Source organism: Podarcis pityusensis (genome assembly GCF_964106645.2).
Source record: "Podarcis pityusensis genome assembly, chromosome: 6".
NCBI lineage: Eukaryota > Metazoa > Chordata > Lepidosauria > Squamata > Lacertidae > Podarcis > Podarcis pityusensis.
Window position 1 is genome coordinate 3,659,988 of NC_138030.1, and position 25,934 is coordinate 3,685,921.

The 25,934-nt window shown below is 49.4% G+C and overlaps 1 protein-coding gene across 7 annotated transcripts in view; it reads left to right on the forward strand.

The window, feature by feature from the left end:
• Positions 1–10,957: 10,957 nt before the first annotated feature.
• Positions 10,958–25,934, forward strand: part of LOC308480001 (sodium-dependent lysophosphatidylcholine symporter 1-B-like) — a 44,245-nt gene continuing 29,268 nt past the window's right edge. For 2 of the 7 annotated variants that reach the window (XM_081011183.1, XM_081011184.1), the window contains exons 1-4: positions 10,958–12,472; positions 21,692–21,865; positions 22,680–22,804; positions 25,382–25,514. In XM_081011183.1, coding sequence (XP_080867309.1) covers positions 11,894–12,472; positions 21,692–21,865; positions 22,680–22,804; positions 25,382–25,514 — 1,011 coding nt within the window. In that variant the 5' untranslated portion in view covers positions 10,958–11,893. Of the gene's footprint in view, positions 12,473–16,619; positions 17,501–21,691; positions 21,866–22,679; positions 22,805–25,381; positions 25,515–25,934 lie in introns of those variants that run through there. The other 5 variants (XM_081011187.1, XM_081011185.1, XM_081011186.1 and 2 more) reach the window with 5 other exon arrangements.

Here is a 25,934-nt window from a genome sequence, read left to right on the forward strand (position 1 = left end):
GTATCTGGGGAGAGCATCCCACAAACAGGGAGCCACTGCAGAAAAGGCCCTGTTGTGTTGCTGCCCTCCAGACCTCTCATAGAGGAGGCACACAAAGAACGGCCTCAGATGATGAGGACTGGGGCAATGTGCTTGTGGAATTTGAATACAGTGGTGCCTCGCAAGACGAAATTCATTCTGCGAGTTTTTTCGTCTTGCGAATTTTTCGTCTTGCGAAGCACGGTCAAGTCGCAACTGCACCTCTTCAAGCGGTTTTAAGAAAAAGGAAACAAACTTGCAAGACGTTTTCGTCTTGCGAAGCAAGCTCATAGGGAAATTCGTCTTGCGAAGCAACTCAAAAAACGAAAAACTCTTTCTTCTTGCGAGTTTTTCATCTTCCGAGGCATTCGTCTTGCGAGGTACCACTGTAAAGAAGTTCTCGGTTCACCGTTACCCTAACTCAATAATGTTACTTATGTCTCTTTCTCAACCGAGATGTCAAAATGTCAGGAGGAGGAGGAGGGGAAATGTCAAAACCAACTTAACAGGTGCCCCACATACACTTCCCACTACAATAATTGACAGCATGGTTCACCTGTACCTGTTTTTAGGCAGGTGGCCGTGGCCAGGTGTATTTTGCTTGGCTGTCTGCATTCCGTACTTCCTCCGAGGAGCTCAGGGTGGTGCAGATGGGCTCTCCTCACCCCCTTTTGTGGGGATAAGATGAGAAGGAAAATCATCTACACCACCTTGAGCTCCTCAGGGGTGGTAGGAAGGATATATAACTGCACCAAATCAATGAATATATTACATTAAATAAAAGGCAGATCAAATTAACGGTTTCAAAACAAGTCTGAATTATGTGCCTGGAGAGTTTTCAGCAGATCCTTGCCTAATGGCGATAGGGAGTTCCAAAGTGTGGGTGCTGCCACCCCAAGAGGGATCAGTTTCTCACCAATGTGGCAGATGGAACAGCTTCAATGGGCCCTAGCAGGTAATGAGGGATTGCAGTTCCCGGTTTCTGCCCAAGGGTGGCGCTGGCGCACTGAGGCAGGACTTGAGCAAAGGTGGAATTGCAAGAAGGGTTTGTGTAGTTTTTTGAAGATGCTGCTCTTTGCTTTCCTTGCAAACAAATCTCGATGCCGCCTCTGTGTTTCAAGAGGGCTGTTCTTTCTGCATTTGGGGCTCCTTTCCCCCCCAGCAATGTGTGATTATGGAGAATATTCCCAAAACGGATTGAAACCCTGGTGGGTGGGAGGTGCACAAATCTCCACCAGTTGCTGGAAGTGGAAGTGTGTTCTGGTGTTTGTGTCCTGCATGCCACTATAAGAAGAACATTTAAGAAGCAGGAAGGAGAGGAGGAAGGGAGTGAAACCTAGACCGTTTCGCGACAGCCTGGTCTTAAATGCATTTATTCCAGAAATGGGCTGATGCTCTCCCACTCGACAGAAGTTCTGAGCACGCCATATTCTCCTGGAAACAGCCTTGCTTGTGCAACTATGGAAACGGGGGCAGCAGCATTTGGATTTCCGAAAGTGCAAAACCCTCATTTTATTTAGAGCGTGTTTTGAACTTTCATGATTCATGCCAACAAAACGGGGGGGGGGGATATTTCGTTGCAGCTCTCCTGCTGCCCCCCGACACCCCCCCCCCCCGGTTTTTACGCTGTCCTTAATCCGAAATTGTTGCATCTAAAAGCAATACCAAAATGTAAGCCTCAGGCAGCACTTGAAAAATTCTGACCTCCCAAAATCAAATGTCAGGGACATAATAATTTTGGCCTTTGAATGCTTAGTGGCTTCCAACGCGCTACCATTTTTGTAATTATATTTAATTGATTTCAAAGTCTGGTTGAAGGGAGTGCAGTCTGGAGAACATTGGACCATTAAAATAAGTGGGGCTGGTTGAGAACCTTTTTTGATCTTTGTAATGCGTTAAGTTGGATTAGCCACCGTCTTCTGGGGAACTTGGAAAATCCCTCTTTTGCACCTTGCTATGTATTTTAAAAACCTGGGTAGTGATAGAGGGGTCTCAGGCACTTCCAGGCTGATGTTATTTTGGGGTGATTTTCAGCCACATGCCTTCAAGCTGTGGAATTAAAAGCGTTTTTTCGCAGCAAACGAAAGGCGTTATGAGCCTCAAACAAGCTCATCGCCAAACCTGGACTTTTCTGCCATGAGAAAATTGACGGGAAAGTGTGGGATGGCACTTGGTTTGACACAACGTCATGTAACCTCTCTGCAAACGGATCAGGGTGAATGCTCGGTAAGTGAGCATCCTGGAAGTAACCTCGGATTTTCCAAACAAAATCCGTGGTTTGGTTTACCCAAAGAAGCATGTGAGGTGGTAAACAGGGAATCGTAGAGTTGGAAGGGACCCCAGGGGTCATCTAGTCCAGCCCCCAGCAATATAGGAATCTCAGCTAAACCATCCATGACAGATGGTCATCCAACCTCTACTTAAAAACCTCCAAGGAAGGAGAGCCCACCACCTCCAAAGGGAGACCATTCCACTGAAATAGCTGTTACCCTAAGAAAATTCCTGTTTAGTCAGAATCTCCTTTCTTGTAACTTGAAGACATTGTTTTGAGACCTACCCTACGGAGCTGGAGAAAACAAGCTTGCTCCATGTGACAGCCCATGAGATATTTGAAGATGGCTCTCATAACTCCCTCCTCCCAGTCTCCTATTTTCCAGAAGAAGAAGAAGAAGAGAAGAAGAGTTTTGGATTTGATATCCCGGTTTATCACTATCCAAGGAGTCTCAAAGCGGCTAACATTCTCCTTTCCCTTCCTCCCCCACAACAAACACTCTGTGAGGTGAGTGGGGCTGAGAGACTTCAGAGAAGTGTGACTAGCCCAAGATCACCCAGCAGCTGCATGTGGAGGAGCGGAGACGCGAACCTGGTTCCCCAGATTACGAGACTACCGCTCTTAACCACTACACCACACTGGCTCTCTTTCCACGTTAAACATACGCAGCCCCTCAACTATTCCTCCTAAGTCTTGGCTTCCAGACCCTTGATCATCTTGGTTGCCCTCCTCTGCACACCTTCCAGCTTGTCAACGTCCTTCCTAAATTGTGGCACCCAGAACTGGACACAGTATTCCAGGTATGGTCTGACCAAGGCAGAATACAGTGGTAGTATTACTTCCTTTGATCTGGACTTTCTGGACTTCTGTTGATGAGGCCTAGAATAGCATTCTCTTTTTTTGCTGCTGCATCACACTGTTGACTCATGTTCAGCTTGTGGTCTCCTAAGCCCCCTAGATCCCATGTACTGCTAGCAAGCCAGGTGTCCCTCATCTTATATTTGTGCATCTGGTTTTTCCTGCCTAAGCGCAGAATGTGTGTCTGGACTGTACCACTTCAGCTGATTGCTGGTTAATAGAGAGGGGCGGCCTCGTCGAATGCCTCTGCCCATGGACTGGCCGATAACCCCCTGGAATAAGCCTGCTGGGAAGAAGGACTTTCGCCAAGCCATCTTCCTGATGTTTTAGTTTTCTAGATTGGCTGTTTGGAGGCCGTCTGAAGTGGAGCACAGGCCAGTCTCTGTTTTGCTGCCCGCTGTTTACGAGAGTGAGCCCTCGCTCTCCTGGCCTCGACCTCGGAGGTGAAATCCCAAGGAAGTGTATCATCCAGGAGCTCTGGAGCCGGACCGGTTGCTGGAGTTTGCCGTGAGGAAGTGTGCAAAACAGGGCTGCCAACCTCTGAGGAAACCAAAGCGCTGAAGGGCGGGGAAGAGCTGGCACTCCACACTCCGTTATCTGATCTGGATGCAAGTTCGAATCCTGGCATCTCTGGGATGGGCTGGGCACATCCCCTGTCTGAAACCCTGGAGAGTTGTTGCCAGTCAGCGGTTGACAATACTGAGCTGGATGGACCTGCAAGTCTGACTCATAGAATCATAGGACTGTAGAGTTGGGACCCTCAAAGGACATCTAGTCCAACCCCCAAAGGGAGTCCGTTCCACTGTTGAACAGCTCTTACTGTCAGGCTCAGTATAAGGCAGCTTTTATATATATGTGTGTGTGTGTGTGTGTGTGTGTGTGTGTGTGTTTTATCATATCATTTTCAACAGTAATTAAACATATTTTTACATCTTATTCAATTTTTTTTTACTTCCATCAATCCTGTCTGAAAATTTTCCAGTCTAATCTCTTAGTATGCATTTCTTATTTTCCCTATTACATTTCAAACTCATAACCAATATCTTTTTCTACTTTGTAACACTTCGTATGTTTCTCCTTACAAAACGTAGTCCTACTAGCGTAATTTGTTGGCTACAGTTGGTTACAGATACATGTCTTGCTCTGTGCTGGACTTCGGGGCTCCCCTGGAAAGCTATTGGGGAAGCAAGATCTATGGGGCTGTTGAAGCTGCAAGCCCCTCCACCCTATGCTCAGGTGGCGTAGATGTGCACATCAAGCCATATAGCCTAATGACACTGCAGTCTCCGCTGACCTTCAGTCCAAGGAAACTGAACCCTGGGAAAGCACACGACCCCTTGAAGTCTCTCACAACCCAGAGATTGGGGTAGCCTGTAGCCGAATGGACAGCTGTGAGGTTTGTTTGTTTTTTGAACTGTTTTGGATGAGTGCAGCCTGGCAGGTACTAACCGGCTTTTTCAAAGTTCAGTGCCAAGAATGCCAGCAACTCACAGGCTTGGGCTGTTTCGGTTGGCATCACAACCTCAGCTAGCTGGCGGCTTCCCTGCCTCTCAACGACCTCAGCGAAACTGTTTAATTAATCCTTCACTGGTGCAATTCCACTGCTGCATTCTTGAGCTGTGATCTACCTTGGAGGCTGAGTTTTTTGTTTTTGTTTAAAATCCCTTCTCCCTTAACTGCAAGACATCCTTGGCTCCAACTCTGATAAATATTGAAATTCAGTCGGGGAGGAACATCTTGTTCCTTTTTCTTTTTCTGTACATCCTATTAAAATGCACAAGAGATGGGATAGTGAACGGTTAAGATCCCATGCAGTTACTTTGGAGTAAGCCCCATTAGTGGGATTCACTTCCAAGTAAAGCTGTATAAGAAGGCTTTTCATGGCACCTGAGATGTGTGTTTTCATAGCCCACCCTATTCATAGAATTGTAGAGTTCTGGGTCCTGGGGCTTCCCTGGAACTGCCTGAGTTATTATTTATATATTCATTAATACCCCTCCTTTTTCCTTCACAGAGACTCAGAGCTGTTTACAGATTAAATATGAACAGCTAAAAGCATAGGGGTGGAGAAAACAATGATTAAAAACCAATTAAACACTAGTAGAGATAAACAGCTATAGATATACATATACATAGGTATATCATATGCATGTAAGTATAATTAAAAACAGCATGGCGCCGGCCTTTTCATTAAAAGGGCAACAGGGAGGGAGCCAGTCTGTCTTCTCTAGGGAGGGAATACCAAAGTTGTCTGGGAGTAGCTACCACCAAGAAGGCCTTCTCTTGTGTCCCCAGCGAGTGGGAATGTGTGGGTGGTGGGATAGAGAGAAGACCCTCTGAAGATCTCATAACCCAAAAACTCACTTCATCATCATCATCAACTTTATTGCACTAGCCGAAGGCCATGGCATCATTCACAAAGGGAACAAAAAGAAAAGCAATAATAACCATAAAAACATCAGGCACTGCAGATACAATAAACCACGATCACGTCTCCTAAAAATTATTTAATAATAATAAATTTTATTTATACCCCGCCCTCCCCGGCCAGAGCCGGGCTCAAGGCAGCTAACACCAGTAAAATTACAGCGAAAACATAAGCGGGGGGGACGGGACCAATTTAAAATACAGGTTAAAATGCAATTTAAAATGCAGTTTCATTTTAAAAGTAGCCCATAGATCAACCATAAGGGGAGGGCAACATAAGGGTCAGACTGATTCCAAACCAAAGGCCAGGCGGAACAGCTCCATCTTGCAGGCCCTGCGGAAAGATGTCAATTCCTGCAGGGCCCTAGTCTCTTGGGACAGAGCGTTCCACCAAGTCGGGGCCAGTGCTGAAAAGGCCCTGGCCCTAGTTAAGACCTGGGACCTCCAAAATGTTGTCATTTGTGGACCTTAAGGTCCTCCACGGGGCAAACCAGGAGAGGCGATCCCATAGGTACGTGGGTCCTAGGCCCCATATTTGTTGCATACCATAGAATAGCAGGGGGTTCTCAGGTAAAATGTGCCAGCATAAATGTCCGAATCACCTTTTCAATTGACCGCTATTTTATCTAGTTCTTTTCTCCTGATCTTCTTAGCTGCCAACGCATACCGTGCTGCTTTATAAGTTGCAAAGTCACTTATGATTCCCCTGCCGCTGATCCTCTGGTGTTGGCAAAATATCTCGGGATGTTTAAAGGCATTTTCCTTCGCCCATGAAAGAGTGAAGGGGCAAAGCAGTTGAAGAAGCAGGGCTTGTGGCTCCTGTTCTCTGAACAATCTTGGGCTCTACCTTACTCAATGGAGGCCCTGTTGTTGTTGGGTGCTTCTCGGCTGGTCCTGACCCATGACAGGGCCTTCTCAGTGGTGGTTCCCTTCGCTGGTGAGATGCGTTTGTCTCCTCCAGAATGGGAAAACATTCCTGCATGCCCAGGCACTTGATGGTCCTGGAACTCTAGAGCACTGCTGCCAGTCTACTGCCACTGACTTGTGGGGACATCTTTCAGAGAAGAAAGGGCAAAGGAGTAAACCCTTCACAAATCCAGAGTAGAGCCCCTAAGATAACAACAACAACAACAACAACAACTTATTATTTGTACCCTGCCCATCTGGATGGGTTTCCTCAGCCACTGTGGGCGGCTTCCAACAAAGATTAAAAATACATAAAAATGTCACACTTTAAAAACTACCCTGAACAGGGCTGCCTTCAGATGTTTTCTAAATGTCAGGTAGTTGTTTATCTCTTTGACATCTGGTGGGAGGGCGTTCCACAGGATGGGTGCCACTACCGAGAAGGCCCTCTGCTTGGTTCCCTGTAACTTGGCTTCTTGCAGTGAGGGAACTGCCAGAAGGTCCTCGGCGCTGGACCTCAGTGTCTGGGCAGAACGGTGGAGGTGGAGACACTCCTTCAGGTCTACTGGGCCAAGGCCATTTAGGGCTTTCAAGGTCAACACCAACACTTTGAATTGTGCTCGGAAATGTACTAGGAGCCAATGTCGGTCTTTCAAGACCGGTGTTACGTGGTCTCGGCGGCTGCCCCCAGTCACCAGTCTAGCTGCCGCATTCTGGATTAGTTGTAGTTTCCGAGTCACCTTCAAAGGTAGCCCCACATAGAGTGCATTGCAGTAGTCCAAGCGAGAGATAACCACAGCATGCACCACTCTGGCAAGACAGTCTGTAGGCAGGTAGGGTCTCATCCTGTGTACCAGATGGAGCTGGTAGACAGCTGCCCTGGACACAGAATTGACCTGCATCTCCATGGACAGCTGTGCGTCCAAAATGACTCCCAGGCTGCACACCTGGTCCTTCAGGGGCACAGTTACCCCATTCAGGATCAGGGAGTCCTCCACACCTGCCCACCCCGTCCCCCAAGAACAGTACTTCTTTCTCGTCAGGATTCAACCACAATGGTTGTGACCCCTGGGAATCATAGTCCAGAGCATCTGCTGGGCACCACGTTGGAGAAGGCATGGCAGACCAGACCATCCTCTCTCTGCAGGACGGGTGGGAGTCATCTGGGATGCAGAGATGAAGCTGGTGGGCGTCCCTGTTAGTCACGCAGAACAAAACTGAGCCAGGAAGACAAAGGCTTGCTGACTCAGCCTCTGGCACTATAATCAGGGAACTGTTATGACTCACCTTGCAAGATGGGGATTTGAAAAACAATCATCGGATTAACCCCTGATAGAGTGGAGGAAGGAGGGAGGCCTTTTTCTCCAATGTAGCGGCTGAATCTCTGAAGCAATGAGGCTGTCAGGGCAGGAAAATGGGGGGGAGACACAGTCCCCAAATTGGGGGTTTCGTGCAAAACGTAAACTATGGAGCGCTCCCCCCCTCAGAAGAGGCAGTGATGGTTACCAACTTGGATGGCTTTAAAAGAGGATTAGACAAATTCATAGAGGAGGACTCTCGATGGCTACTAGGCAGGCTGGTTCTGGTATGCTTCTGAATACCAGTTGCTGGAAACTGTCAGGATGTGATGGCCTGGGAGTCTGATTCAGAGGCTGAACCTGAGGAATCCCAGCCTGCACAGGAGTCCCCACCTCCAGTACCAGCTGACCGCATCCTCAGGAGCAGACACCAGCTGAATCCGCTCTTGCTCCGGAGGTGATGGAGGACCCATTGCCTGCAGGTGCTCCTCTCCCAGCCCTGTCAGGGGAAGGTGAGGTTGCCTCTGGGTCCAGTAACCCTCCAGCCTCTCCGGAGCTGCAGAGGCTCAGGGCAGAGAGGCGGAGGGAACTAAGTTCTCTCAGGAGGAGTGCTCGCTCTAAGGCCAGGAGAGGCGAGTCATCTGTGGACCAGGGCCGCCCCTGGCCTCAGAGGAGATAAAGGCCAGTCAACCCAGTCCTAGGTTGCGGGAGCAACATCGTTGGTAACCTGTTCCTGCCAGCACCCTGTCCTGCTCTTCCAGGGTTCCTGACCATGCCCGGCTCCTTGCCTTGGAACCCGCTTCGCCCTTGACGGATAGCCTCCATACCCTTGACCTAGGACCGGACTCAGACCACGCCGCACGGTAAACCCCCCCCCCGGGACCAGCACACAGGAGATCAGCCTACACTCGAGTAGGACCCTGGCAGAGACACATGCCCCACTGGCATGTTTTCTCCATCCTGGTCTTTCGTTCAGGAGCTTCAAAAGCTTTCTTCAGCCCGAACAGCAGCGACTGATGCCAACCGACACCGGTACACTTAGGGATCCGCAGAGTTTGTGCAACTCACATAACAGACCTCAGCAACTCAGCATTTTGGCTAATCTACTTTATTGACATATAAACACACACGGAGCACTGCAACATGGCTCCCTCTCTCTCTAGCGTCAGACAGCAAAGAGAAAAAGAACCAAGGACAATAGTCCCACTTCACGGAACACAGTAACACAAACATCCTGTCTCCGTCACTTCCCACTCGGTGGAGTCAAAGCATACACCGTCATGTGAAAGACAAAAATCCCATGACTGCATCACGGAGCAGGAATTCTAACAGAAACCACAGCAGGGGAAAGTCGCTCTTGGGCTAAGATCCTGCTTGTGCATTTCCCATAATGGATATCTGGCTGGCCAGTGTGAGAACAGGATGCTGGACTAGATGGGCCGTTGGCCTCATCCAGCAGGCTCTCTTCTGGTATGCCTAACTCTTAATAACAAGGGTGTCTGCCAGTGTGCCATGGATGCTGGCAACATCAACTCTGCCGTGTGGGAACCCCTTGCAGTGCTTGGAGCCAGTCTGGCTGTGTATCCATAGTAGTGACCAGAGGAGAAATGACTGCTTGGAGGAGTGCGAGAGCAGAAATGCCATGGTGCATCTGCAGTAGCACAATCAGATGCCTTCATCTGCCCTAGCTGCAACAAAACATGTCTCTCCTTTATCGGTCTCTGCAGCCACAGCAGGTGCTGCAACTTCCAACAGTTTAACTTCACTCCCAAAGGTGCACTCCTCCGTTGTCTCCCGAGACAGATGGATGCCAGTGGTGTGTCTTGCAAACCACTGTTCTGAATGATGCTTTTTTTATAGGGTAGGGGGCGGGAGGAAGGATTCAGAGCTGATGTGGGCAACTGCCCATCTGGGCTGCTTTGTGAAACTCCCTCTGCGCCACTGATGTGGTTTTCAAAAGACCATTGCAAAGCAAAGATTTGCTTGGCATCCTTTAACAACTTTCAGAAGGTCCAGTTGATGCTGGAGAGACTAACCGGCTGCCAATAAAAACCAGTTAGGCAAGGTCATTCCCCACAGTTCATTGAGAAAAGTTTAAAGGGAATGTGCCAACATTCAACCGCATAACATGTAGTTTGGGCTTCAGCCACCCTGCGCACAGTGGGTGACTTTTGGTCAGCCGTTCCCCAAAGCGGGTGGTTTCCAGATGTGCCTGACTACAGCAAGGGCAGATGGGAACATCTGGAAACAGCCTGCTTTGGGGGAAAGGCTGAGTTTGGCCAATCGCTTTCTTACTATTTCACAAGGGTATTGGGAGGCAAAACTGGTTTGCAGGCAGAGATCTGAATGCTTCCTTGAATTTATTGGAAACAGAGTTGGATAGAAATGGAATAAGCACATCTCATATCACTCGCTTGTCATGTTCCTTCATGTTTATAAGAAGATCAAGGTTTCTAAAATAATGAAGGCCTCATCCACCAACCTCTCTGCCTTTCTCAGCTTTTCCTGGCCAGGCACACATTTAAAGGTTAAACCACAGAGCCTAGGACTTGCCGATCAGAAGGTCGGCAGTTCCAATCCCCGCGACGGGGTGAGCTCCCGTTGCTCGGTCCCTGCTCCTGCCAACCTAGCAGTTCAAAAGCACGTCAAAGTGCAAGTAGATAAATAGGTACCACTCCGGCGGGAAGGTAAACGGCATTTCCATGCGCTGCTCTGGTTCGCCAGAAGCGGCTTAGTCATGCTGGCCACATGACCTGGAAGCTGTACGCCAGCTCCTTCAGCCAGTAAAGCGAGATGAGCGCCGCAACCCCAGAGTCAGCCGCGACTGGACCTAATGGTCAGGGGTCCCTTTACCTTTACCTAATGCACATTTAAAGCTCAAGACTTCTCCAAAATAATCCTGGAAACTCTAGTTTCCTCTTTACAGAGTTGCAGTTCCCAGCAGGACAGCTCCCAGGATTCTTTGGGGGAAGTTGTGGACATTAGATGTGTTTGTAATGCAGGAGGTCCTTGCCCCCCCCCAGGGGGAAAATGTTCCTAGCTAGAGATCCAGGAGCGAATCGTGCAGAGGGCACACAAACAACTTCCATCCAAGAGACAAACAGCGGCGTGTGTGCTGAACGGTACAAAACAACGGAAAGCCCCAACGCCTCTTCTTTCCTCTTATCAGTTTCCTCGGACACGCTCCTTTCTCTGGGTCAGTTTCCTGTGCGGACGCTGGTCCATTTCCTCGATTCAACTTGCAAGCCTTTTGGAGACGTCCAAGCTGTTCTAAAAAAACCCAGGTTGGCTTTTACAGCCCAAATCTCCACCGAGGCCCGCTAATCGATCAGAGAAAACAAACCGAGGCAACCCAAGGAGCAATGCTATAGCTGTTTTTATCTTTGTTGCTTATGTGTTGCGACAGGCCAGAACAAAAGCGAGTTGCGAAACGTCACAGATACATCACCCAACGGGTTGTGCATGTAAATCAGTTTGTGCTCAGAGTTCATGTTTCTCCCACGTCTTTACAAGTCTGTCTGTCAAGATGCCTGATGACACCTGAGAATTGCCCTTCCTGTCTGAAACATCCTTTGGAAATGGTGAACACCTTGGCTCCTGAAGCCAAAGGCCTGCAACATTCAGACATAGATTTGTGCTCATTTGACAGTTCAGCTTGGCCACGCAACAGACACTTGTCAAACCGGTTTGCAGAGGGGCGAGTTTCCAGGAATTTCCTGCTACCATGACCTGAGGGGTGGGGTTGGGGGGGTTTCTAGGAGACAAACCTCCCTGTTGTATCACTCTCTGTACTATTTCAGACATGCGGTTTACGCACTTCTCCATGTGTGTTTGCATTTTATTTATGGCACCTTAGACTTCTTGCTGATCGCCGAAGAATTGATGCTTTTGAATTCTGGTGCTGGAGGAGACTCTGGAGAGTCCCATGGACTGCAAGAAGATCAAACCTATCCATTCTGAAGGAAATCAGCCCTGAGTGCTCACTGGAAGGACAGATCCTGAAGCTGAGGCTCCAAGACTTTGGCCACCTCATGAGAAGAGAAGACTCCCTGGAAAAGACCCTGATGTTGGGAAAGATGGAGGGCACAAGGAGAAGGGGACGACAGAGGACGAGATGGTTGGACAGTGTTCTCGAAGCTACGCACATGAGTTTGACCAAACTGCGGGAGGCAATGGAAGACAGGAGTGCCGGGCGTGCTCTGGTCCAGGGGGTCACGAAGAGTCGGACACGACTAAACAACAACAAGACTTCTTGCAACAAAGCGAAGCCGGCAGGCAGGCGGCTCCAAGACGGACAACTGCCCGTCCCCCACCGGACAGCCTTCATCCACCCCTTTCCTCCGCGCCTCGTCGCCTGCCAGAGGCTCCCTGTCCCACCCCTTGCTGGCGAGAGCCCTGGTGTTGGTGTCAGTTTCAGGGCCAGGCGCGCGTCCGCCTCCCGTCCGCGCCCCCGGGGAGGAAGAAACATGATTTGCGTCCGCTGGCTTCCTGGAGGGGACTATGCCTCTCGCCCCCTCCTGCGCTCCTTCCTCCCGCTCCGGCTGCCCTGTGCGTAATTGCGCGCGGAGGCTCGGCAGGTGATGGTCCTATAACTATGCGAGTCATGCTTCAGGGCGAAGGCCAGGGCGAACCGGCGCGGGAAGGGTTAACTCCGAAGGGTGCAGAGCCTGGGAAGGACGCGCAGCCCAGCCGGGTAAGCCGGAGAGGAGGGCGAAGGGTGCAGGCAGTGGCCTCAGCCAGGACTAGCAGCTTGACCAATTTGGAGAGGTGGCTTTTCTTGCGCGTGACTCCGCGGAGCGCTGCGAGGCTGGCTGAGCGCCCTCACAGTCGGTTCCAAGAGGGTTTCTATATTTGAGCATTTTAAAGTGGGTGGGAGGCGCTCCCGGGCCGTTTGCCTGCCAAAAGTCTAAGCCAGACAAGCCGGCGATGGTGGCGCTTGACTTGCAGAGGCGGCACGGAGAGATCCTTTGGCAAGGAGGAAGCGGCCAGGAGCAGAATTTACCTATGCGCGTTTGCAATTCTCTCTTTAATTCCGCGGGCTATGCAAAGTAAAACGCGAGGGAGGCAAGGGGATGCAGACATATAGACCCGAGCACCAGACCCCACGCAACTCGGTGGCTTTGCATGTGAAAAAGCTCTTGTCATCTCCACTTACAAGGATTTCAGGTGGTATCTGCGGAACTCGCTGCAGCAGGGGGCAGCAAGGGCCACCGACACCGATGGCTTTAAGAGAGGATTGGACAGATTCATGGAGAATGGTACCTACGGACCGCCTCTCCTGGTATCCCCCGCGGAGGACCTTAAGGTCCACAAATGACAACACTTTGGAGATCCCAAGTCACAAGGTGGTTAGATTGGTCTCAACTAGGGCCAGGGCCTTTTCAGTACTGGCCCCGACTTGGTGGAACGCTCTGTCACAAGAGACCAGGGCCCTGCGGGACCCGACATCTTTCCGCAGAGCCTGCAAGACAGAGCTGTTCCGCCTGGCGTTTGGTTTGGACTCGGTCTGACCCTTATGTTTCCCTCCCCTTCTGGTTTTGATTTATGGGCTACTTTTAAAATGAGGCTGCATTTTAAATTGCATTTTAATTTGTATTTTAAATTGGGTCCCGCCCCATTATGCTTTTACTGTAATTTTACTGGTGTTAGCTGCCCTGAGCCCAGCTCTGGCCGGGGAGGGCGGGGTATAAATAAAATTTATCATTATTATTATTATTATTATTATTATTATTACGGCTCCTTGCTCTGCCTCCACATCTGGAGACACCAATGTTTCCAAATACCGATTTCTGGAAACCACAGGAGTGGAGAGTTGCTGTTGCATTTGGGTCCTGAGTTCAGGTTTCCCTTTGGGACATTTGATTGGCCGCTCTGAGAACAGGATACTGGGCGAGATGGGCCTCTGGTCTGATCCAAAAGCCTCTTATGTTTTTATGTGGTGGGAAAGTGTACTATTTAGATAGCCTGACCTACCTCACAGGGCTGTTGTGAGGAATGCAGAGGAGGAGAACCGCGCATCCACCTTGAGCTCCCCTGGAGGAAAAAAGTCAGGGTATAAATGTAACAATAATAAAAATAAATCAGTCCGGTGTTAGTACGTTGAGGACTGCATCTGAGACATGTTGCTCTTATCACTGACAGGTCTTGATGCTGAAAGTGGAAGTAGCCCTAAGGGAGACTGTGCTTCTGAGCATGTGCAGAGTGCTGTTCCTCATGGGGGCAGTGCAAGTGCCTGCACTAGCTCATGGTCAAGCCAGGCTCAAGATCAGGGGTCAGCACCCTTTTTCAGCCGTGGGCCGGTCCACCGTCCCTCAGACCATGTGGGGGGCCGGACTATATTTTGGGAAAAAAATATGAACGAATTCCTATGCCCCACAAATAACCCAGAGATACATTTTAAATAAAATGACACATTCTACTCATGTAAAAACACGCTGATTCCCAGACCGTCTACGGGCCAGATTGAGAAAGCGATTGGGCCACATTTGGTCCCTGGGCCTTAGGTTGCCTACCCCTGCTCAAGATGTTTTGCTGCCTGAGGAAAAGGACGCAAGATGCCCATTTTATGGGCGTAAGCCGGCCAGACTGAAGATATAGCCTCATGGCAACGCTGGCAAAACAGCATCTTCTAACCCCTTAAGGGAGCCAGGCTAACTTAGAGGGCTCAGGGCAGAACTCTACCCTTTAGCACCAGAAATGGGGAAGCTTTTTCAGGCCGGGGCCCGCATTGCCTTCTAACCAACGTTCCAGGGGCCACATGTCAGAGGTGATCTGGGCCGGATTTAGGTTTGATGAGGCCCTAAGCTCCTGAAGGTAATGGGACCCTTCCTATGTCCAGCTGTCCTTTGTCAACAACAAATTGTCACTGTTTTTTGTGTTGAATATATGCTCTCTGGTAATTGATGGAGCTAACAGGTATCTGAAGCCATTTGCACATAACAAAATATGTATTTTATCAAAGTAATTGTTCGACTGAAATACAATAAAAAAGAAGTATTAATAGTGAAATACAATTAAGAAGTATATTGATAGTGAAATAATTATTAAGCTCTAACTTAAAATGATTTTTTTTTATTCATAACAAACTTAATAATGCAAACACATTGGCATTTGGCAATAACAAAAGTTCCTTTAGAAACACAATTTACCAATCTAATCTCTAGAAACTTGCTATAACATGAAATAATAACTTGCTATAACATGAAATAATGTAGGTTTTATTTTATTTGTTTTTTATCTTATATTTTGGAAATGTACATCCAGGTGTTTTTTTCCCCTTTAATTTTTTTGGGGGCCCCCAAGAGAGTGGGGCCCTAAGCTGTAGCTTGTTTAAAGGTAAAGGGACCCCTGACCATTAGGTCCAGTCGTGGCAGACTCTGGGGTTGCGGCGCTTATCTTGCTTTATTGGCTGAGGGAGCCGGCGTACAGCTTCTGGGTCATGTGGCCAGCATGACTAAGCCGCTTCTGGCGAACCAGAGCAGCGCACGGAAACGCCGTTTACCTTCCCGCCAGAGTGATACCTATTTATCTACTTGCACTTTGACGTGCTTTTGAACTGCTAGGTTGGCAGGAGCAGGGACCAAGCAACGGGAGCTCACCCCGTCGCGGGGATTCGAACCACCGACCTTCTGATCGGCAAGTCCTAGGCCCTGTGGTTTAACCCACAGCACCACCCGCGTCCTGTAGCTTGTTTAGCTTATACATAAATCCGGCACTGGAAGTGAGCAGGGGCCAGGAACAAAAGTGGAGTGGGCAACAAATGTAGGCTAGTTTCTACCCACACTTGCACACTCCTCTCTCCATCCTTCTCCCAGGAAAATAAGAGGAATTGTCAGAGTTCCAGGGCACCTTCCAGCTGTGCAGAAACACTCAAGGAAGGTGAAAAACAGCAGCAATGATGGGCAGAGGCTGTGCTATCGTCAGGCCAACTAGGCATCCGCCTCGGGCACAGACCTCCGAGGGGTGGGCACAGTTTCATACAGGTTAGTTTTTGTTTTACCAGTCCTGTGAACTTAACAGCAGCAGCACGAAGACTTCCAAAGTCCATGCTGCCGCTGCGCTAGGAAAACCTCTCTTCGTGCCACGACAAAAGCTCCTGGATAAAGTGCCAGATGTTTCTGCTGCCCTACGGAGCCTCCGCGCACTTCCAGCATCAGTGGCAAGTGGGGAACGCAAAGCTCGAGCTTGCAGAACTGGCTTACGTTTAAGAATGTTGCAAGGGGGATTAGTCGGTTTGGCAAATCTATCAGCTGAGCATGTGCCCAAGCCGCCTGCGCTTGACCCGAAGGAGCTGGTGATGACAAAGTTTGCCAAGGAAAAGGCACACAAAGTGAGATTGTGATCTGCATGAAATGGAAACATGTAACATCGCAATTCACAAGATTATTCAAAATGGTTTGTGCCCCCAAGCGTTTTCTTTTGTATTTGAGGAAGGTGCTCAAAGATGGTTGCATTATGCTTATCCTTGCACTCTAAAATAAATTTAGCGCTTTCAGGTTTTGTGCTTTTGATTTTTCAACTGCTTCTGAAAATTGAAGCTAGCAATTTTGGGGGTGGGTTGCAGGTACAGTGGTACCTCGGGTTAAGTACTTAATTCGTTCCGGAGGTCCGTTCTTAACCTGAAACTGTTCTTAACTTGAAGCACCACTTTAGCTAATGGGGCCTCCTGCTGCTTTCACGCTGCCGGAGCACGATTTCTGTTCTCATCCTGAAACAAAGTTCTTAATCTGAGGTACTATTTCTCAGTTAGCAGAGTGTGTAACCTGAAGCGTCTGTAACCCGAGGTACTACTGTAGTTAGCCATGCCTTGGGTGCAAAATAGCCTGGTGATAGGTGCAGCCTGGAGAGAGTGCTGAAGGCCAGGTAGAGAGACCTGATTTTCCTCTCACCTGCTCTAACACCTTCCCACTGCTTTGCCCCCTCTGCCCTAAATCTGCCACCTGAGGCCATTGCCTTCCTCTGCCTCATGATTGGACTGCTTTGGCACTTCCCATAATGTGCAAGTTGTTGATCACTGTGAGGACAGGATGCTGGAGTAGCTTTGCCATAATGCCTGCTGGCCCCACCTTCCTCCCCACACCTCCAGGATTTCATGCGCACTCAAGACTTTGCCTTCCTGCATCCACCGACAACATGCTCAATCTGCAACGTGCTTTGATTTTCGGAAATCGGAATGAAACCCATTTATCAAGAAGCACTTTTCATGGACTAAAAATACGCAGCAGTTCTAGATTGTGTGAGGACTACGCAAGGGAAAAGAAAACAAGCACTCCATTGACTCTGGAACAAAATATACGTGTGCTGCCATAATACTAGGGGATGAGCAATGCCAGAAGCAGGCAATGTTGCTCTCAGACAGTGCGTGGAAGCAAAGAGCTGGCCAAGCCTTTCCCAGGTGCCACGGCCTATGCCCTGCTTGGACAAGTGCCCAGGGGAACTTCAGGGTGCCGGCCAAGTAGGTGAAGTTTGGTAAAGCATTAATGAACGTGCCCAGGTCCCTGGCTGTGTCGTCATCGCCTTCTGTTGTTGCCACCATGAATCACAGCCCTTGTTCCTTCCAGAAATGTGTCTGCAGTCCCCCAGTGAGGGTGCCTCTGATTGGCCTAATTACCATACTTCCTGCTGTTGGGACAGGGTAAAAAAGTGTAACAGGGTCAGTGCAAGAAATTTGGGCACCAGAGGTGATCGCAAAATGGCATGTCCTCCCACCAGGGAAGATGGGGTGAGTGGAGATGTACATCAGGAACCAGGGAGGAATTGATCGAATTAACCTTACCTGACACTTGAAGAGGGAATCAAAGCCCATTTGGGGAGGTGGGGGCTCTGCTCTGAATCACGCTGGCAGGGTGCAAAGCAAAGCCCAGGAGGCCCCCAGGAGTCAGCTTTTTCAGTATCCTCCCTGGGGTGGCAGGAGACCGGTAAAGTAAAGGTAAAGGGACCCCTGACCGTTAGGTCCAGTCGTGGCCGACTCTGGGGTTGCGGCACTCATCTCGCTTTACTGGCCAAGGGAGCCGACGTTTGTCCGCAGACAGTTTTTTCCGGGTCATGTGGCCAGCATGACTAAGCCGCTTCTGGCGAGCCAGAGCAGCACACGGAAACGCCAGAGCGGTACCTATTTATCTACTTGCACTTTGACGTTCTTTCGAACTGCCAGGTGGGCAGGAGCAGGGACCGAGCAACAGGAACTCACCCCGTCGCAGAGATTCAAACCGCCGACCTTCTGATCGGCAAGTCCTAGGCCCTGTGGTTTAACCCACAGCACCACCCGCGTCCCAGGAGACTGGTAGCGCCCTCTATTTGCTGAGAGGCTGCTGTTGAGGTGGGGTGGGGGGCTGCCGAGGTGACAGATTCAGCCCCCAAGGAGTGTGCCACAGCCATTGCTGTTACTGCAGCTGCAGCCGGTGATGCATTCCTTGGAGGCCAGATATGCTGCCCCTATAGATCCTGCCACCCGAGGCAGTCGCCTCACCTTGCGTCATAGGTGGGCCGGCCTTGATAAGTAACCAAGATGAGGACCAAGAGGCAGTGTCCGGCTACGAGCCTCAGTCAGTTAAAAGCTCTTTGGAACCAAGAGGCTGTTAAAGGAAGGTGCCATGTGGTCCTTCCTGGTCAGTGCCCTCCCTTCCATCCCACAGGGTTCCTGAGCTGGGGGGCCACCACTGAGAAGACTCTGGATGGAGCAGCCATCTTTTGGAGCTCTCTGGATGTTTTGGGACTACAACACCCATCAGCCCCTGCCAGCAGAGCCAGGCTCCAGCTAGCCACAGCATCACATGGCTGGTGCTGATGGGAGTTGTAGCCTAAAATATTTGGGGCGTCTCACAATAGGGAAGGAAGCACTGGATGTTGGAGCCACAATCCCCCATACTTCAGATAGTGGGACCACTTTGAAGGGAGCCTTCTTAGTGCAGGGGTTATTGTTTTTTGTTTACTGTGTTATGTATTGTTCTGTTCTTATATTGTCAAACACCATGCGATCCTTGAAGGAGCAACTGAACAGCAACTGAACTGCAGGCACAACAGGGCTGTTCTGTTCTGCAGCCCTCTGTGAAAATATGTGCTTCTAAAATTATCTGCAGCCACTTTCCAGCTGCCGACACCCGATCCATCGCAAGCAGCTTGTGAAATTTCTCCCCATCTCCCCCCCACCCCTGTTTATGCTGCTTTTATCCCTCCAGTCCAAGGAGCTGAGGTTGGCATATCTATCTGTTTCCTTTCACAACGCCCCTGCGAGGGAGAGTGCAGGATGAGGGAAGTTTCCACACTACAGTTCATGGCTGGCTGGCTGGGTGTGGATCTGAACCAGGATCTCTCCAGCCTGGGTTGTGGGCTGCACGCCAGGTGAGGGCAGAGCCAGAATTAAGAACAGGTGGAGACGCTTGCAAAAGTATCCTGAATTAACTAATCCAGAATAAAGACTGCCCTGCGTCCATTTTTGCCATGGTCACCTCAGATTAAAATTCCCAAACTTCGGCAAGTCTACTCAGGAGTAAGCGGTTCTACTGAGAAAGCCATTATCCTGAGGCAAGATAAGAAGGCCTTGGCTGTTGAATGAGCCTTCACTCTGATTTTTTTTCCAGGGAAGTAAGAAGGTGTTGTCAAAGCAAGTGTGATCCCACACTCTCCAGTACATTTCCCTGTGATTTATTACCAAAAAAAACAACCACCTGATCTTTTTGGGGAACTGGGTTTGTTGTGCAAGAGCTCCCAATGCACTATAATTGCACAACCTGAATTTGTTGTTATGGGATCGAACCCTGCCCTCAAACAGCGGCAGCTGGGGCAGGCTTTCAGTTTGAAGTGGTAACTCAAAAAGGACTAAAATCTTGCTTTTGCTTTATTTTTAAAGAAAGGTGCTTTCCGAGAGCAATATTCTATTCTTTATGTGCGTGGGATCTTGAAACATTTGAAGTCCTGTTTTCTCTTTCTCATCTTCTCTCTCTCTCTGTCTCTCACACACCACTGCTGCCTGGAAAGTTGTGATTATGCCCAATTTACAGCTGGGGAATTGAGGTCAAGAAAGGTGATTGAAGAGTCCTTGAGTAAGCTTGCTTTCCTCAACCACATATTCTCTTCTGGTTCTTTGTTATCCACCGCAAAAACTTCCATCGCCTCTTTTGAACACCGGCCAGACTCTGGACTTTGGATGTTGTCGTGACTTGAGAGAGGTCATGTCAGTTTGACACCCTGTTCAGAAATTGTATTTTAGGCCTATCAGGAAGTGCCAAAACTCCACTCAGTGTCAAAGGAAGAGGCAGCAGATCAGGAGAGAGAGAGAGAGAGAGAGAGAGAGAGCTTTCTCTGGGTCTGCCAAATCCCTGATCTTGCATAAGATGAACATAGCAATTCCTTGGTCAACACACTAAGAAGCTCGTGTTTAGAGAGGAATTTAACCCCCCTTTGACAGTGGGATCAAGGCAACCCGTTAGGATTTTGCACTGTGGAAACTCCCTGCTGTTTGAATATAGGGCTGGATGCAGGCCAGATTAGAGAGTTGTAGAGAAACTGCAGAGGGACGCGGGTGGTGCTGTGGGTTAAACCACAGAGCCTAGGACTTGCCGATCAGAAGGTCGGCGGTTCGAATCCCCGCGACGGGGTGAGCTCCCGTTGCTCGGTCCCTGCTCCTGCCAACCTAGCAGTTCGAAAACACGTCAAAGTGCAAGTAGATAAATAGGTACCGCTCCGGCGGGAAGGTAAACGGCGTTTCTGTGCGCTGCTCTGGTTCGCCAGAAGCGGCTTAGTCATGCTGGCCACATGACCCGGAAGCTGTACGCCGGCTCCCTCGGCCAATAAAGCGAGATGAGCGCCGCAACCCCAGAGTCGGCCACGACTGGACCTCATGGTCAGGGGTCCCTTCACCTTTACCTGCAGAGAAACTGCAGAAGGGATTTTCATATCCAGCATCTCTACAGACCCTCCCATGTCAGAGGCAATAGGCACTGGGAGGTTGTGAGGAAGAAACCTGCAGCCATCCAGCTGGGGGTGATGGCACCTGTAGCCCCAAACTCATGGAGGGTGTAAAGTCTGCTATATATTAGACCACTTGTCCATCTAGCTCAGCATACTCTACTTTGACTGGCAGAAGCTCCCAGAATTCTTTGGGTGCTTTACATGCAGGATAATAATAATAATAATAATAATAATAATAATTTTTTATACCCCGCAATCCCCGGCCAAAGCCGGGCTCAGGGCGGCTAACACCAATAAAATTACAATAAAAACATAATAGAAAATAAATAAATAAAGCAATTTAAAATACAGGTTAAACAATTTAAAATGCAGCCTCATTTTAAAAGTAGCTGATAAATCAAGACCATAAGGGGAGGGAAATGTAAGGGTCAGACTGAGTCCAAACCAAAGGCCAGGCAGAACAGCTCTGTCTTGCAGGCCCTGCAGGAAGATGTCAAGTCCCGCAGGGCCCTGGTCTCTTGTGACAGAGCGTTCCACCAAGTCGGGGCCAGTGCTGAAAAGGCCCTGGCCCTAGTTGAGACCAATCGAACCACCTTGTGACTTGGGACCTCCAAGGTGTTGTCATTTGTGGACCTTAAGGTCCTCCGCGGGGCATACCAGGAGAGGCGGTCCCGCAGGTACGAGGGTCCTAGGCCGCACAGGGCTTTAAAGATGAAACCTTTCTTCAAAGTGTGAAAAGCCAGATATACTGTGTTTTGGGGGAAGGGTCTCCTGTGCATTTCTGCAGAGCGGGGCCCTTGACCTATGCCCCAAAGTCCTCCCTCGAGTGCGCCACTTTGACAGGGGTGCAATGCTCCCCTCATGCCCAACTGAATTTCCCAGAGGTACCCAGTTCACCACTGCCAGATGCTCACCAAAGTGAACACCTTCTGATCTACCAGGGCTGCTCTTTAACATTGTCTTACATTTGCATTAGAGAAGACAGGATTTGCTACCTTTGCAGGGTGTGTGTGTGTTCAAGAGATGCTCTCCTCACCTGCTAGGATCTCATTCCCAGGTGAAACCAGCCTTGCCTCTCCACCGGAAGGTTTGCTATGCGCTTGGAGGAGCCCCTTACCAGCTCACAGGAAACGCAGTTGGGTTTTTCCTCCAGATCTTCTTGCTGGATGTCGTGCAGGTGAGCTCCATCCTGGCACTCAGCTACATTCGTCAAAAAACAGTGATCTGAATGAGTTATAAACATGCAACACCAGGTGGCGCCAGACAGCACAAAACTTTTCCATAGCGTTTTTCCATAGGGTTTTTTTTCTTTTGTTATAATGATTTGATTTCTGACTTATTTATAGCGTTTTTTCCCCTGTGTGCAGATCCACCCCTGGTTTGTTTGCAGGGAGATGAAATGCTGTTTTCTTAATATGATGATGATGATGATGATGATAATAAATTTTTTATATCCCGCCGTCCCCAGCCAAAGCCGGGCTCAGAGCGGCTAACAACAGTAAAATAATACAGCATTCTAAAACCAATTCATTATAAAATCAGTTGATAATGATGATTTATTATTTATACCCTGCCCATCTAGGAGGCTTCCAGCAGAATACTATAATACAATGATTCATCAAATATTAAAAGCTTCCCTAAACAGGGCTGCCTTCAGATGTCTTCTAAATGTCAGATAGTTGTTTTTCTCTTTGACATCTGGTGGGAGGGCGTTTAACAGGGTGGGTGCCACTACCGAGAAGGCCCTCTGCCTGGTTCCCTGTAACTTCACTTCTCGCAGTGAGGGAATCGTCAGAAGGCCCTTGGAACTGGACTTCAGTGTCCAGCCTGAACGATGAGGGTGGAGATGCTTCTTCAGGTATACAGGGCTGAGTTCCAAAGTGTTGGCACTGCGACACTAAATAATCAATTTCAGAATGTTGTTCGGGTTGATGCTCCAGGTCTTTCCACACTGCCTAACAGATTCAGTCTCCTCCTTTGCCTCGATCTAGCTGGAGCCTTTCCATGCTTCGCTGATCCTTTTCCTGGGGAAAGCCTGGGATGCTGTGGCCGACCCCGCCATCGGATTCCTGGTCAGCAGAAGCCCCCGCCGGAGGTGGGGCAAACTGATCCCCTGGTGAGTGAGAGGGAAAAGGGGCAACCGGGTGGATCTGTTGGTGTTTTGTAGGAAAGATCAAGGGGCAGCCTGGTCATAAAAGCTCGAGGTGCGTTAAGCCGGCCACTTCTCATAGGACAGTGGAGTTGGAAGGGATAAAAAAGAAAAATTAAGCCTTTCTCAACCTGTGGGTCCCCAGATGTTGTTGGACTACAACTCCCATCACCCCTAGCTAGCAAGGCCAGAGCTCAGGGATGATGGGAGTTGTAGTCCAACAACATCTGGGGACCCACAGGTTGAGAACCGCTAGTCCATGTACTTCTGGACCAGAGATTTACAGAAGATTGGAAGGAGTATATGAATTATTTGAAGAGCAACTGTAACCAACAAATTACGCTAGTAGGACTACAAGAAGTTTTGCAAGGAGAAATATAGGAAGTGTTACAAAATAGGAAAAGATAGATATTGGTTATGAGTTTGAAATGTAATAGGGAAAATAAGAAATGCACTCTAAGAGATTAGATTGGAAAATTTTCAGACAGGACTGATGGAAGTAAAAAAAATAGCCATATATTTAATTACTGTTGAAAATGATATGTTAAAAAACTAATATTTTTTTATAATTTTTATAATATATGAGAACCGCTAGTCCATGGGTAGGCAAACTAAGGCCCGGGGGCTGGATCCGGCCCAATCGCCTTCTAAATCCGGCCCGCAGATGGTCCGGGAATCAGCCTGTTTTTCCATGAGTAGAATGTGTTACGATATAGAAGCAATGCGGCCGCGAGCTGGTAGCTTGAAAGCAAAACATAATGGGAATGTTGGGACTGTTCCGTGGGAAACAGGGACAGTCAATTCACAGGGCAGAGGGCACCGGAATTAGCTCAGAGTGTAATATGAGCTGTACAGGAAGTATAGGAGGAGTTTCTCTCTCGACTGCTGGAGTTTGAAGAGAGCAGTCATGCTTTTGTAACGCTGCAAAGACAGAAATAAAGGAATGTAAATATGTTTCTGTCTATCTCTCTCCCCTGCCCGGGGGGGGGGAGGAAAGAGGGGGTGTGTTCTTCTCACGCTAAGAAGGATCGCCTATCGCGACCTAGCCTGTATCCTGCTGGGGAATGCAGACAGGGAGGTCAACAGGAGATCAAGCCGGGTGCCTGGAGAGTGGCCAGTTTCCCCTGATAAAGGCTTGATTCCCAACAGAATGTGTCCTTTTATTTAAAATGCATCTCTGGGTTATTTGTGGGGCATAGGAATTCGTTTATTCCCCCCCCCCCCAAATATAGCCTGGCCCCCCACAAGTTCTGAGGGATAGTGGACCGGCTCCCTGCTGAAAAAGTTTGCTGACCCCTGGTCTAGTCCAACCCCCAGCGATGGGAAGCACGTAATCCTTGGGATAGCTCAGTCCATAGAGCATGAGACTCTGAATCACAGGGTTGTGGGTTCGAGTCCCATACTGGGCAAAAGATTCCTGAGTTGCAGGGGGTTGGACCAGATGACCCTCACAGTCCCTTCTGGCTCTACAAGTCTGTGATTCTATGAGCTCAAAGGGCCAAAGTCGCCGCTTGCACACGCCTCAGGCACTAGCAGGGGAAGCTGCCTTATACCGAGGCCCATCTCTGCCAGTATTGTCTACACTGGCTGGCAGCAGCTTCCGGGGGTTCCGGACAGGGATCTCTCCTAGTCCTACCTGGGAAAGACGCGGAAAGAGCCTGGGACCTTCTGAGAAGATGCTCTAGTGCTGAGCTCCAGCCCTTCCCTTAAGCCAGGGGTAGGCAAACTAAGGTCCGGGGGTCAGATCCGGCCCAATCGCCTTCTAAATTTGGCCCACAGACGGTCCAGGAATCAGCGTGTTTCTACATGAGTAGAATGTGTCCTTTTATTTAAAATGCATCTCTGGGTTATTTGTGGGGCATAGGAATTCGTTCATTTCCCCCCAAAAAATATAGTCTGGCCCCCCACAAGGTCTGAGGGACAGTGGACCGGCCCCCTGCTGAAAAAGTTTGCTGACCCCTGCCTTAAGCTAAGGGCGCTGAACCTTTTCGGCTCCATGGGCCAAATTTTGCAGGTATGGAGGTTTTGCAAGTCTCCCCTCTTCCCCCTTTATATTTCCAACCTCGGAGATTTAAAGGGGAAGAGAGAGGTGGTTGGCCAATGGCATTGTTAGTTTTCCTCTCCCCCCCCCCCCTTTTGAACCAGTTGAAGCTGAACCTTCAGGGATGGATCCTGGCATGTTCCTGATGTGGCCTGACGTTTGCGCCAGCGATCAGATCCCTGGTTTCACATCCTGGTTCCGCAGCTCTACCTGTTGGACTCCTGCCTTTCCTGTGGCCCTTAAAGGCACAAGAGCCCTTCTGGCAAACAAAGACTTCCACTTTGCCCACTCTTCCATTGCCCACTCTTCCAATAACTGTGACGAATTCCCCATTGCAGTGGAACCTCCAGATACAGGGATAGTCTACCTCTGAGCACCAGAATTTTTTGCTGGGGTGGCACAGTCAATGCAATCCCGCTTCCTGCCTGGCGGCATCCGGCCGGCTGCTCTTAGCAATGACAGCCCTGCAAGGCGGTCCTTACGCTCTCTTCTTCTCCTTGCAGGGTCGTCTGCTCCACGCCATTTGGGGTCTTCTTCTACACTATGCTCTGGTTCGTGCCCTCAGATTCCCTCTCTGTGTCACTGAAGTTCTTTTGGTATTTGGTCATGTACTGCCTCTTCCAGACCTGCATGAGTGTAAGCGCTTGTGCGTGGGACGGATGGATGAATGAATGTTCCCTTCAGCCATTCATGTATTTATTGATGCTGAGGTTTATATATAGACACGGCACGTCCTGCAGTTCAAGGTGGGCTTTGTAGACCAGGAGGGTAAAAGACAAAGACACACACACACACACACACACACACACACAAAACACACACAGCGGGGAGTTTAAAATGAAAGCCACATTTTTAAAAAGCTACAAGTAGGCATTGCTAAGAGCCCTGCTCACAACATTGCATTGAGGTTAAATCCTGACAAGACAGAAGTGCTGTTTTTGGGGGACAGGGGGTGGGCAGGTGTGGGGAACTCCCTGGTCCTGAATGGGGTAACTGTGCCCCTGAAGGACCAGGTGTGCAGCCTTGGAGTCATTCTGGACTCACAGCTGTCCATGG